A 13,922-nucleotide genomic window follows, 5' to 3' on the forward strand; every position below is an offset into this window, starting at 1 on the left:
CTGTCTCAGAGAAAAAATTTTCTCTACTTTGGGAGAAATGCCCCCCCCCACTTTCAAAGCAGAGTTCTTTGTTTTGTTAAAGACAATACTTTTTAAAGTGTTCAAGGGCACTTTTTTGCATTTGTAAAATCAAGCCTAATTAAGAATCCTTGGATGACCTATTCGCAATCCAGTATCGTCACTTAAACTATTCTGTGGAAAATACTGAACTTAGCACATGCGAGGGCATCACAAACTACACAGCTTTCCAAGAGCTCGAACCCAGCTCTTGAATTAAATAGTGATGGAACTGAAAAAGCATTCTGGGTACTGATGTGCAAATGAGCGCACCAAGCTTCCAACTTCCAAAATGCAACATTACATTAACACTTAGGGCCACAGTGCCCTCAGCCTGTACATTGGATTTCTCCAGCTTTCGATAGGAACTGTTTGTCTACACTGCAGGCAGAATATTAACAGTAGCTTTTTATTACTGTATTATGTATGCACACCCCTCGATATGAACATATATTTTTAGAAATCTGAGGTTGTCTGAGTGGTAGCAGTTCTGATGAACCCAGCTCAAATACACCATATTATATAGATAATGAAGTGCTCACATTCTGTAAGTCTGGTTGTGTGCCACAAACACAAGAGCTCTGCTTGCTACAGTGAGGAAAATGATTATATTGAAACCTGCTAGCCAGCCTACACGCACACACACACAGAGCAGCTAAAGAATCTGGAATTTGCTTATCTTTCCTAGTGGTTTTGGTCAGTTGTGCGCCTTTCCCCCCAGTGGTTTATGAATTTGCTTTCTTTTAGTCCCCAGCCTCCTGACATGGTTCCTGCTTCCTATTTCAGTTCCCTCCTTGCCTGTTCTTTGTCTCTCCTGTAGGCAGGGGGAGGGGGTCCTGCCGCTCTCACTGCACTTTCCTCAGAACTTTCTCCAGTTGCCATGGAATGTTCTGGTTTCAGCTTCCAGACCTCCTGTTTAAAAGGCACCATCCAACACACCCTGCCTGCTTCTTTAGGTAAAAGCTAAGTATTCACCCCAAAGCATGGATGTTTCTTGGCAAGTGACCCAGTCATACTTGCCATGAGGATGCCAGATCAGCATGCTGGGAGCTCATTCTGAGTAGATTGCTGGATGCTTGTTAATGACTGCCAGCACATTGCACTCCCAAGGAAATCACAAGGACACCACCATACCATTCGCCTCAGCTCCTCAGCACTCTGGCATGGTAACGGCTGGATCTCTCCTTTTAGTACTTCCACTCTTACTATACTAGCATCCCCCACCTTATGGCTTCACCAACACATTTAAAGAACTTCTTCTGGTCCCAAACTTACCCTTTCTCAGAATATGAGACTATCAAAATAGTCATTCAACCAGCATTTGTTACAGTGTAGCCAAGTTTCTTCTATTTGCAAATAAGCAGTTTGTGCCATACTGAGACAAATATTGGCTCATCAGTATAAACAGATGTGGAAGATGAAGTTTCCTAAATTTAATGTGATGACTAAATATCATTTCCCCATACTTAAGGGAAGCATACAGGTACGATTAACTCATTTATCATCACAACTAGCTAGTTACAGTCTTGAAGACAAAGTTCCAGATGATGTGAAAGAGAGTTTTAAATTCGAATTCAAAAATTTACATTTTCAGTATACAGAGTTTCCTCCCCTTTTCAGATGATTCCTAATTTATTTTCTCTGACCTCTTCTACACTGGGATCTGCTGAACTTTTGAGTTCACCTCTCTCAAATAAAGGCATTTTCTTCAGCTACTTTGTTCAGCTTCTCACTATTTCCTGTCTCACTTCTGCTCATGGGAATTCCTGAGCTGTCCCTAAATGTTTTGCAGCTGTCTGGTCCCTGCTGAAGCACTTTGATTGGTATTTCAATACTATTAAAAATCTTCTTTTGCTCTGAACATATGTGTACCATTTGGGACTGTACACTGTACATTGCTCACTTCACTGCACATCAATTGCTACTGGCCTTACTCCGAAGTGCAGACCTTAAATTGGTCTGCAAATACAGGAGGCAACAAAAGACTCTGTTACAGTCAAATCTATTCAAATACATTTGGGTATACGTTAATTAGACTTGAGTCATACCTATTTGTTGAACATTCTCAATTCATGCATCTGTGTAGGTCCTGAGGCTACTGAAATTTTTCAGAGTAGTCACCATTATTATACTCTTGAAGGTTAGTTAGTCACTATTTCACATGGATTATAGCATTAGCAGAGACATTTCTGCATAACACTTGTGCCAGCTAATTCAGTCATATGAACCATTTCCTTTTTATGCATGCTCCACAGAAATATATAACATTGCACATTTCATGGCACACTTGCAATTCCAGTGAGTAGCTGTCGGTTTTTCTGAGCTTTCACTGGAATTTTAATTAACTGTGACTGATCTAACAAGCAATTAATTCAGCATTCATTACTTGTTAGGTTGATTATTACTTAAATTTAGTTTTTTAAAGCTTACTCAATTTTTTATTGGGAATCATCCCATGAGAATGCTATCCCTAGCAGCAAGGATTCTCAGACTTGGAGATTGCAGAGTTTCCTCTGTAATCCAGACGTTAGTGATTTATCAGCTTTCTCCTCTAGAAACAGACAAACAACTCTTGTTTAAAAATACCTAGCATTCTCACAAAAATAACAGCAACTGCTAATAGGGAGGTATATGATGCTATGAAAAGTATGCAGAAAGAGTTATTTTAAAAAGGGAAAACCGCACTGTTTGCTTTTCTTCTTGATCGCTCTCCTCACTGCACTCATGCCCTGTGTAGTCCATCTGCTGCATGGCAGTCCACAACACAGTCTGGGGAGCTGATGCTAAACTACAGAACTTTTTGTTGTTAAACTAATTTAACACAGCCTGGGAAGCCAACCTTCGATACTTAATCTCCCTTTTGTTCCCCTAATTTCTTCACTCTGCCCAGTTTAACTTATTCTAGACTGCCTGGAACCAAAGCAACCTGAGCCATTCAAAACAAGACAGCCACATTAAGGGTCTGGTCAAAATGGGAATACTACACCTAGGATTCCATCTAATCAGCCCCCATGAATTAGGCATCCATGCCTAGCTAAGTAAACCTGACAGACAACTTTCTCATGTAAAACACACATTACAATACAATCCTAAATATGCAATGCAAGTAGCAAATGTCTGGTATTTACAGATTAATAGCTAAAACACTGTGCTGTCCTCAGAAGGACTTCTCCACAAATACCAAATAAACTGACATAAAAAAAAATAATCCAGGAACACAACTATGAATGGATACATCTGTATTAAAACATTCAAGAGACACACAACTTTCTGTCTATTGCCTCAAGAATCGATGAAGATGTGAATTGCATCAACTTCCAGAGTTACTTCACCTCAGGCAATCAGTATTATGGTTTCATTGAAGACTCAGTACTATAGATCTCAAAAATCTTACCTTTTGATAGCAGGGTTCTCAAAATCTCTTTCTTCCAAATGGGTATGAGGCTGGCCCTTAATCAGCTCATTATCACCACCTTAAAAAGGTTTGTCTCTTCTTCAGCATGAGCAGTTCTTCCCTGAAGTAATAATAGGGTTAATTAGCAGGCAGTTCTCAAATCAAAGTACAATTCATAGGAATAACAAAACAAAACCAAAGGTAAGTTTGCAAAATTGTAAAAGAAAAAAAAACCCACAGAAAAATCACCTTAAAATGAACAGATTCTCTATATGCCTTAACTTGCACTTAACTTGCAGTTTTTTCATGAGGGAACTCTGACAGGTTGGTTACAGTCCCATACCCATAATTCTTAAAATCATAAGTACTCAGGTCAAGGTTATCATTTGATACAGATTATTTTTCACTGGGCTGGTGATAATTGCTGAGAGGATATGAAATTTCAAGAGCCTTGTTTCATGGGCAATCATGATTTGATTTCCTCTCCATCACCTCCTTCCCACTTTTTTAGATCCTGCAGAAATCACCACCACTAAGCTAGAAATGTAGTCCCTAGTAAGTCCACAAACACACATGTAGCATTGGTGCAGCTGCTTGCCAGTGTATTCTACAGCTTCTGTCATAAGGTGAAATACCAAAACCACAAGTGCTATACTACCAGAGTGGCTCTTAAGCTAAAACGACCTTCTCAGTGCACTATGAATACACTTGATATCCACAAGTATTTTGCCACAGAAGTTATTTATTAGAATATAAAGGAGGAAAAGAAAAAAAAAGAATTAAAAAATGCCTAAGCGAGCATGCACTGCTTATTTTTAAGGGTCTTTACGGGGTTTTAATGAAGCATACACTACACAAGTTACCACAATGAATTTCATACTCAGAGTTTTTATCACATATTTTACAATAGTAAATTTTACATGGTTATCCAAAAGACTTGCAAGCTTCTTCTCAACATACTTAGTTTGCATCTCACGTAAGTAAAACTCTTACTCAAGGTAAAATAATAGCTGTTTCAGAATTTCACCCATAATGAAGCAGCTTAATTAAAACTGGTAGTTTGACAGAAAACACACTAAATGCATTAACTACTCAGCTCTCCTATTGAAGTGATCTACAGTTATCATATTCGCAGGGCAGTGCTATGGAAACATGAAAGTTTCAATCATTCTGTGGCAACTGCACATTCCTGTTGTGCAAAAATAAAACTGAGGCACAAGTAAAGGAAATGACTTGCTCAAAATCAATGAGTCAGCAGGACTGGAGTACATAGAATATGAATTTCCAACACCCATTTCTGCTACAGTCCTCCATCACTCAAATCTTGCTAATGAGGTATGTGCCATTTCAGTCACATTCCTGTCATTGTAGCTTGATGAAACACAAACTCCTATTTTTTCCCAATCACTGATTCCATATTGTATCATGTTTCTTAATTGTTTGATGAGACAGCCTTTATTTCAGATGCAGTTTTCCTGCATTTTCTAAACACGCAGTAGTATATTGCTTTCCTTACCCTATTAGAAAAGTGCTTATGTTATATACTTTGTCAGTTAGTAATTCATATGACTACTTGATAATTTGGGCTTTTTTATCTATTATTATTATTTTTTTATCTTTATTCGGTGTTGTCTGACATAGTAGGCAGTTGGCCACCTGAGAGATAGACTCTGCTACTGTTGTGCAATTTACAACCTTTGGAAATATACCCTTTCTTGCACTTCATTTAGATTTCCTAAATGGAATGCTCTCAATTTAAAAAAACATACATAGACATTTTAATTAAAAAAAAAAAAAGGCAATTCACATACTACATCTTCCATCAGCACCCACTATAAAGCTCAATTAACCTTTCAAGTAGATCTCAGTCTCTTGCATCTCTTTTCATTTTCACCTCAGGTTCCACTGGGGGCTTTTTCTTCTTCTGACATTATATCAAATTTTCTATGAATATTTTCCTTGATTTTTCCCTTCTCTGTCTGACTTTTTTTTTTTTTTAAATAAACTGTTATCATTTGCTCTCCATTTTCTAGCTTTGACTGCTGCTCTCAGAGGACAACATTTACCCATTCCCAATTACCCACCTTTCCGTCACTCTCCCAGTTGTCACACCTAACTTCCCATGGTCATAACCACCCCATTTTCCAAGTGCCACATCACATAAAACACCTTTATATTAAAAAATCACAACAGTCATTGTCATCACAGTAAATAAAAATAATTACACCCTATTCACAACCTGGAACTAATCTCTATGAGCAAGTCTTTCTGAAGCTTAAAAGAGGGTGCTGTTATAAATTAATGTGAACTACTTTAAATATTCTAACCAATTAGAAAGTGTTAATTAGGCTAGAAAAAAAAGGAGACAAGTTATGTTTATTAATTAAACTCTTACTCCCTTCAGGTCATTAAGGAAAATACTCAACACTTTTTAGGTTTTTAGGTCTCTAAATCCCTTATAGGGTCTTCGCTTCAGTAACTTTCTAGGGAAAAAAGGATTTAAGAGCATATACTGAGCAGTTGTATGTTAAAACTATGAATACCTAAACCTATGAATACCTAAACCTCCCAGTAACTAAATTTTCAACCATATATGTTATTGGCATCTTTTGTTCATTCAGCCCACACTTGGAAGAATAATTTTTAGTTAGATTCAATATATGGGATTTGGAGTCAGTTTGTAAGAACAACTATTACTGTTGCTAGCAACAAGTTCTGAAGTTAGGCATCATCTACTGCAAAAATAGAGGTGGTCTTAAACCCTGATTAAGCATTCAAAATTTGCATTTTTCTCAGTGTTTTTCCTGTTACTAAAAGGGACCACAAATGTGGACTGTATGGCTGAATTCAGCTGAGGCTTAAACAAGTCCAATTCCATCTGAAATAAGTGGGAAAAAATTTATACCAGGACCAAATCTGCTATGTCCTGTGTTGAAAACGGATATTGTTCACAAGAAATAATTAGAAAACCCATGAACAAATATACAGCGGTAGGTGCATTTATATTTACCCTAGCTTAGCTGAGCTAACATTCCGAGGAATAGTAATCCCATTTTATTTGAGATTCTATTTTAGTAAGCTCTGTATAAGCTTATATTAATGACAGTTCCTACTATAAAGAGTTTATGACATTAGAGGCTGCTTTTTTGATTAAGATGAGACAAGCAGAGGATATGCAGAGACAGAGAGATAGCAAACAGCAGTGTGGTTTACTCTGCACTAGCACGGTCTTTTTTTTTTTTTCTTTTTACTGTAGGTTAAAGATGACTTAATGATCTGTAACAATGCTATTACCAAAACTGTTATAAGGTTAGTTAAATTTTGCCAGTCCAACAATACTCAGAATCCTGTCTGAAGATGTGGTAGGTGGTTCTGCAAGTGTCATTATAAACAGTTCTACAGTATGGACTCAGGAGAGTATATTTTTGTTTAAAAACCATGTTAAGTGTTAGATTTGGATACGTCATATAAAACCAGACTTTGTAATAAACAGAGGCAGAAAAGCTTTCCTGGAAAGGTTACTGAATATGGAGAAAAAGGTTTCCAGAAATTACTCCAATTTGGACAAAATATGACAGGGAAACAAAGTTAGACGCTCTGAAAACTTATAAAAATGCATCTCCTTATGTCATAAAAATACTTTTTATTCCAAATCCAACTGTTTGGCTTCTTGTAATACTGTCAAGAGCTGGAGATACTCGGCTCTTTACATTCTGAAGGGGCCATTAAAAAAGGTCCTTTATCTATTTAATTAGCCTGCATTCAATGGACAGTTACAGATGTCCCTGGGGCAAAGTGGTATGGCCTGGGCTCAGCTGAAAGGAGCCGTGAGAAAGCTTCAGTATGGAAGTCCTGCTTTTGTTAAGCATCAGCTAAAGGCTCTCCTACGAGCAGAGTATCAGCTCTACCCGATTCAGCAGGACTGTGGAATACATATGCACATCTACACACCTGGTGATGAGCAGAACTGCAAGTGGACTACAAGGAAGACCAGGGCAGAGGCAGATCTCCGGCATACGTCGAAGCACCAGGTCCAGTTTAACCACAGGGAAAGGCACATGCCACCTCTCCTCACGGGCAGCCAGTGCCCCCGGCTCCATAGGCAGGCCTGCCCACACACCTGCGAGCCACCCTGCCTCACCGCACAGCCGTTTTCACTGTTCCCACCACACCTCGAGCACGTTTTCTCTCACAGATGAATACCCACAGCCTCAGCCTCACGCCGGTTGCCACACTCACTCTCACCACCACAACGCCAGTGCCTCCCTCACAGACGAATACCCAACAGCCTCACAACGACCGTTTTTCTCCCCTCACCCCTCATCAGCTCTCTCGCACAGACGGCATCGTAGGCTCATGCCAAGTCCTACACCCCCACAGCTGCCTCAGCCTCTCTCTTTCATACACACACACGTATCACACGCTCCTCCTTCCCGGCGCCGCAGCCCGCCGCGCCCTTCCCCTCACACCGGTGCCCGCGGCGCGAGGACGGCGGCGCCCGCGCAGGGGGCGCTGCGGCGCCTCCGGCCAGGTCAGTGCGCGAGCTGCAGGCACGCGGGTCAGGCGGCGCGCGCCGCAGGCTCTTTCCCGCCTGCCGTCAGGAGCGCGCCCGCTGACTTCTCGCGAGCTCTGGCCTCGCTCCCGCGAGAGGCCGCTTTGCGCCTGCGCGCTGCCGGGCCGGGCCTGAGGAGGGGTGCTGCTGTGGTGGCTGCCGGCTGGGGCCGGGACCTGCCGCCGAGATGAGCGGCACGCTGGCGAAGATCGCGGAGATCGAGGCCGAGGTAACGCGTCGGCCTTCTTCCCGGTCGGGGCTGGGCCGGGCCAGGCACGAAGTGCCGGATGGGGCGACCGCGGGGCTCCGGGGGAGGCAGGGGTGGCTACGGTGCTGCTCCGTGAGGGGGTGGCGGGGCCCTCCCGGTGCTGTTGGGGTCGTGAGGCGCCGCGCGGGAGTCGAGGGGTGGTGCGGCCCGGCAGAGCCTCTCCCGGTGGTGAGTCCTCCGTTCCGTGCTCTTGTAGATGGCCCGCACGCAGAAGAACAAGGCCACGGCTCACCACCTGGGGTTGCTGAAGGCCCGCTTGGCCAAGCTACGCCGGGAGCTCATCACCCCCAAGGGAGGCGGCGGCGGCGGCCCGGGGGAAGGTGCGTTGCTCTGCGAGAAGGCTCCGGGCGGCTTCAGCGGCCTGTGCAAAAGTGCCCGCTCCTCCCTGCTGAAGTGCGGGGTGTGTGACGGAAATCGATCTAACGGGGGTGGCTCTTGTCCGTTTAAATCGTGTCAGACTGCCGAATAAATCGGAGCAACCTTCTTCCCTCCCTCTTGTTCCCAGTACAGGACCTTAGCCGTGGTTTGTGGCACTTTCTAAGGCTTTGGGGTGGGGCCCTTGTTAAATCGTGTATGAACAGATTTCTGTGTTTTGGCTAATATAATCTTGTATTTGCAGAAGTCTTAGCGGGGTTATATGAAGAAGCATCTTGCAGGAGGCACCTATTTTTGTGTATAAAGATATGAATTGTGTAAGCTGCAGTGCTTAAGGGAATGTTCCACCTACACCCAAGCCAATTATAGCCCACTGGGAACTTTTGCAGCTTATACTTCATTGACAGGTACATGCCATGGAGTGTTATACTGGTGCAAGGCAATATGGATTGTGAACTCTGTTTCATACTACCGTTCTCCTTGTAGGGAAGCTTACCTGGCTTTCACTCAGGCAATATTAAAAGTAACAGTGGGACTGTTGTCCAGAACCTTCGAAGACAGAAAATGGCCATCTTTAAACAAATATTTTTGCTCCTTATTTGCAGGCTTTGACGTGGCAAAGACAGGTGATGCCCGAATTGGGTTTGTGGGTTTTCCATCAGTGGGGAAATCTACTCTTCTAAGTAATCTTGCTGGTGTGTACTCTGAAGTGGCAGCATATGAATTCACTACACTAACTACTGTGCCTGGAGTCATTAGATACAAAGGAGCAAAGATACAGGTGAGATCTTTTTGTGTCTCTGAGGATAAGATTGTTTATATAGATGCTGTGGTGTTACGGCCGGCTGAATGGTCTAGCTTGACATTAGCAGGTTAGAAGTGACATGTAAAAGTGCTTGAGAATACATTGGAAGCATTTCCATGAGGTACTAATTTTACCCTGCTTTGCTTTTTGCTCTGGGAAGTTCCTGTGGTAGTTCTCATATTCTCTATGAGATGATCTGTACCATTGTACCAATAGAACATGTGGGATAATATAATATATAAGAATCAAAGGGGAAATGATTTTGCAATATTCTATTCAGATTTGCAGTAGAGTCAGCTGGTTTAGAAGAAAGGTAAAAGTAAGATTTATTTTCTCCATGAAGAAAAGTATTTTTCTCACGAGTTACTTTCCTTCCTCTGAACAAATAGCTACTTGATCTCCCAGGAATTATTGAAGGTGCCAAGGATGGTAAAGGCAGAGGACGGCAAGTCATCGCAGGTGAGTATATTAGAGCTGGAGGCAGCATCCTTTTACTGGTCCAGTTAGTACAGCTTATGAGAATGAAGGGTTGAATCACTGTTTCCGATGTCTTTAAAAAGCTGAATTGTATGCTGGAATTGAGCTGCCTGCTGTGAAGCAGTAGCCATTTTCATTTCATTCTGGCTTCAGTTGCGGCTTTATGCATCTGCTGAGTTCGTGCTCTGCACTGACACTGCAGTGAAGGTATATTACCAATTTTGAAGGCAGATGTAATCCATATTAAACATCAGTGATGGTTGGCCAGCACTACAGACTTCAGTCTTTCACTGGAATTTAAAAATAAGCAATGTCCTGGCCTTCAGGGGTTTAATATTGTCATCAGCCACTGAGGCATATTTTGTGTTGTTTTGTCTTAGATTGTGTGTGAGTGTACTTTTTTGAGGGATGATTTTCTTTTTCCGATTCTTAGTTGCTCGAACCTGTAATCTCATTCTGATTGTTCTGGATGTGCTGAAACCCCTTGGTCACAAGAAAATCATTGAGAATGAACTGGAGGGATTTGGAATTCGTCTGAATAGTAAGCCCCCCAATATTGGCTTTAAAAAAAAGGATAAAGGAGGCATTAACCTTACAGCCACAGTAAGTTGGAAGTTTTCTTTAACCAAAATTTAAAAAAAAAAATTGCTTCAAGAAAGAGGCATTTGCAATTAGTGGTATGCCTAGGACAATTCCTGTGCTATGACTTCTTTAGAAGCTGAACTGCAGTACTGTGCTGTAGTCAGTTACTTTTCTTGGAGGCCATCCATACCTGCCCCAGGAGCCTGGCCACCTCCTTACCCCCAAATCAGAGGCTTGGTCGCTTTCCAACAATTACAAGTTCCAAGGCCCAAAGGAGAGTGTGCAAAAACTGCCTCTTGTTTGGTGACTACAGCATTCTTCTGGAGAAGAGAGCTCAGAGTTCCAGGCCTTGCAACCTGGACTACTCCTCATTTTTCACTTAGCACTGAATCTTTAAAAAAGTAGAAATAGCCAGAGATACCAAAAATCAGAACTCGGCTCTGGAATCTAGGTACCTAACATGCAGTTGTCTGGGCACTAACCTAGTAGATAGGCAAGTTTGTATTGCAACTGGTCCCAGATTGACAGCAAACGTTACTTTTGAAATGTCTGATTGCAGCTGTCAGTGGCATTAATATAAATAAAGTTGTCATGATTTAAATCTTTTTTTTTTTTCCCCTCTCCTGAGGCTAACTATGGTAAAATCTCAGTCAAGTCCAATAACTTAACAATGCAGCTATTATTTTTCATAACCTATATGCAGCGATTTCTAGGTGATAGCGTTATTAATTGTAATGCTTGATTTGGCTGTAAACTCTTCCATTCCTTAATACTGTGTCTACATGTAGTGTCCTCAGAGTGAGCTGGATACTGAAACAGTGAAGAGCATCTTAGCAGAGTATAAAATTCACAATGCTGATGTCACACTGCGCAGCGATGCCACTGCTGATGACCTAATTGATGTTGTCGAAGGGAACAGGTACTGTTGGGACCCTGGCTTTGGCATTCTTGCAATTTATATTACAAAGAAAGGAATCATCTCTGAGGTTTGCTCCCTACAGAAGCTAAGCTAGCAATGTGGTATCAACACGTGCTGTTTAGTAACTTGCTGTCCTTTTAAAAAATCAAGTTTTTTGAAGGTAGCAGTGTATTGCTGCTAGGCTGCTGTAATGGTATTCCCTTCTCTTTGCAGGGTTTACATCCCGTGCATTTACGTCCTAAATAAAATTGACCAGATTTCCATTGAGGAACTAGATATCATTTACAAAGTACCCCACTGTGTACCAATATCTGCTCATCATCGCTGGAACTTTGATGATCTGCTGGAGAAAATTTGGGACTACCTGAAGCTAGTACGAATGTAAGTCCCAATTGCTGCCTTCTGTGGAGTTCAGTGTAAGGCTGAGACTGAAAAATGTCTCAAGAATTGATGAATGATGATTATTTTATAATGTTTTTCTGCTGGCATAGAACTTTGGCTTTCCAATGATGATGTCTTTTGTCACTGTAGTATGTTTAATCTGTAAATCAGGAGATTGTGCTCCTCTTGTCTGTTGTATGGTAGAGCATTTCCTAACATTCACAAGTGCTGTGAACTTCTTGTAGGGGAATTAAACGAGGACCTTGTGAAATCAAGTCCAAAATAAGTTTTAAAAAATTCCTGAAAACAAAATTTAAACAAATTTAGTGCAAAGTTATGAATTTCAGAAATACTTCTTTTCAGTCTCTCATGAGTGACATGCATTCAGCTCTCTTAACAGAACTGATTTTAGTTCTTCATCTAGCCTTTCAGATATTTTTCCTATAAATTATTACAGGTTTACCTCATACTACTAATGCATTTCTTCAGATGAATTTATGGATGAATCTATTAATACTCATAATGCAGTAATTGTAGTTGTTTAAATGTGTATCTCTCTCCTTGTGACAATACAAAGTATATTGTAAAAGGGATTTAGTATGTCTAGGTATCTGGGCTATAGACTGTCAGGTTTTTTCCTAATATACATTGTTTTCCACAGAAAAATAACCAGAACCATAATGCAGTAGATGTTCTTTTCCATCTATTCTTGTGTCATCTTTTAAGCAACTACAGAAAACTCACTAGGGAAAAACCTTTGCAGTTACAAGGGAGAAGCTGCTGCAGCCATTGGGTACCTAGATACATTTTCAGCTTTGGAATACCAAACAATTTACGTATTATCTATTGCTGCCACTGAAATAGTGGAACTCGGCACAAGCACCTAGGATGACAGTGTGAATAACCTATAAAATTTCAGGATGGGTTGAAAGGGAAGAGGAGATTTTGTTATTGACTGACTGTTCTATCTGTGTTACAGCTACACCAAACCTAAAGGGCAGCTCCCAGACTACACCTCTCCTGTGGTACTACCTTACTGCAAGACCACAGTGGAGGATTTTTGCATGAAGATCCACAAAAATCTCATTAAAGATTTTAAATAGTAAGTATTATTGTAAAAGAATAATTTACAGAGAATGGAAAATAATCTGCCTCCTGGTGTATTCTTTCATTCTCTTGTAAACTAGAAGAGAAAAGAGGGTTTGATTATTTTTCTTTAAATGTTGAATGGCATAGATTTCCCTGTGACAATTAAACCTAATACTTAAATTACTATATTTGATCTTCCTATGATATTTCCTGGCTAAATGTTTTTCTTTACATTTGAAAGTAGCATTAGATGCAGTATTACAGGCCATCATCCTGTATGCACAAGTATTTTGGATGACTTCATCCTTTGTTTTGATCTGCTTGTACTCTGGTTCACACAGATCACTCATCCAGGTACTTGCAGGAGAACAAAAATAGCTCTTAAGCATTGCTTTCTGTATTAGCTTTGTGACAGAAATAGCTGTTGTTCTGCTCTTTGCATATTATACTGCTAATCCTTTTAAATTTGATTTTTCTTCTCCTTTCAGTGCACTGGTCTGGGGTTCATCTGTTAAACACAACCCTCAAAAAGTTGGTAAAGACCATACTCTTGAAGATGAGGATGTTATTCAGATTGTGAAGAAATAAAGTTGTTCTGACATGGTTTGCCACTGTGCCTGCAATGTGTCGTTAGGTGTAAGCAGCCATTTCTATCAAGTGGGTATTGGTTCTTTATGGTAGTACCTTACTGCATGATAAAACTGATGTTTCTGGCCAACTTGTACTGTAGTGTCCCGTTCTGGCAGAACTTAAAACTGAGAAACTCCTGTTAAGTGACTTTCACAAGGGCAAAAATCCTACAAGGAAGCTTTGATGCTTGGGATGACTTTCTGCTGCGTGTGTGCGCATCTTTCTAAATTGGAAAAAAGTTTACACATAAGGAATTATTTTGTTCTAAATTAGAACAAAACACAAAAAGCAGAGCCTGGAGAACTATATCTTATGAAACTGTACTAGAGGACACAGAGTTCTAGCTCTGGCTGCCTTAATCTGAAATGTTCTTGTTTGAATACTTCAAGGCTA

At 40.9% G+C, this 13,922-nt stretch overlaps 1 protein-coding gene across 1 annotated transcript; it reads left to right on the top strand.

Moving 5' to 3' along the window:
- Positions 1 to 8,075: 8,075 nt before the first annotated feature.
- Positions 8,076 to 13,509, top strand: DRG1 (developmentally regulated GTP binding protein 1). Its single transcript, XM_054844785.1, has 9 exons — positions 8,076 to 8,232; positions 8,468 to 8,591; positions 9,252 to 9,427; positions 9,841 to 9,910; positions 10,362 to 10,531; positions 11,299 to 11,429; positions 11,643 to 11,810; positions 12,790 to 12,912; positions 13,388 to 13,509. Exons 1-9 carry the CDS (start codon positions 8,191 to 8,193, stop codon positions 13,485 to 13,487), a joined length of 1,104 nt encoding a protein of 367 aa, XP_054700760.1. The 5' UTR covers positions 8,076 to 8,190; the 3' UTR covers positions 13,488 to 13,509.
- Positions 13,510 to 13,922: the final 413 nt, after the last annotated feature.

This window comes from Grus americana, chromosome 16 (assembly GCF_028858705.1).
Source record: "Grus americana isolate bGruAme1 chromosome 16, bGruAme1.mat, whole genome shotgun sequence".
In the NCBI taxonomy this organism is placed as follows: domain Eukaryota; kingdom Metazoa; phylum Chordata; class Aves; order Gruiformes; family Gruidae; genus Grus; species Grus americana.

Bases quoted from the DNA above. Each gene is read 5' to 3' on its own strand.
- DRG1 (XM_054844785.1), top strand. From the start codon at position 8,191: ATGAGCGGCACGCTGGCGAAGATCGCGGAGATCGAGGCCGAG. The intron at 8,233-8,467 runs GTAACGCGTCGG...GTGCTCTTGTAG, and splicing joins TCGCGGAGATCGAGGCCGAG to ATGGCCCGCACGCAGAAGAA. The intron at 8,592-9,251 runs GTGCGTTGCTCT...CCTTATTTGCAG, and splicing joins CGGCGGCGGCCCGGGGGAAG to GCTTTGACGTGGCAAAGACA.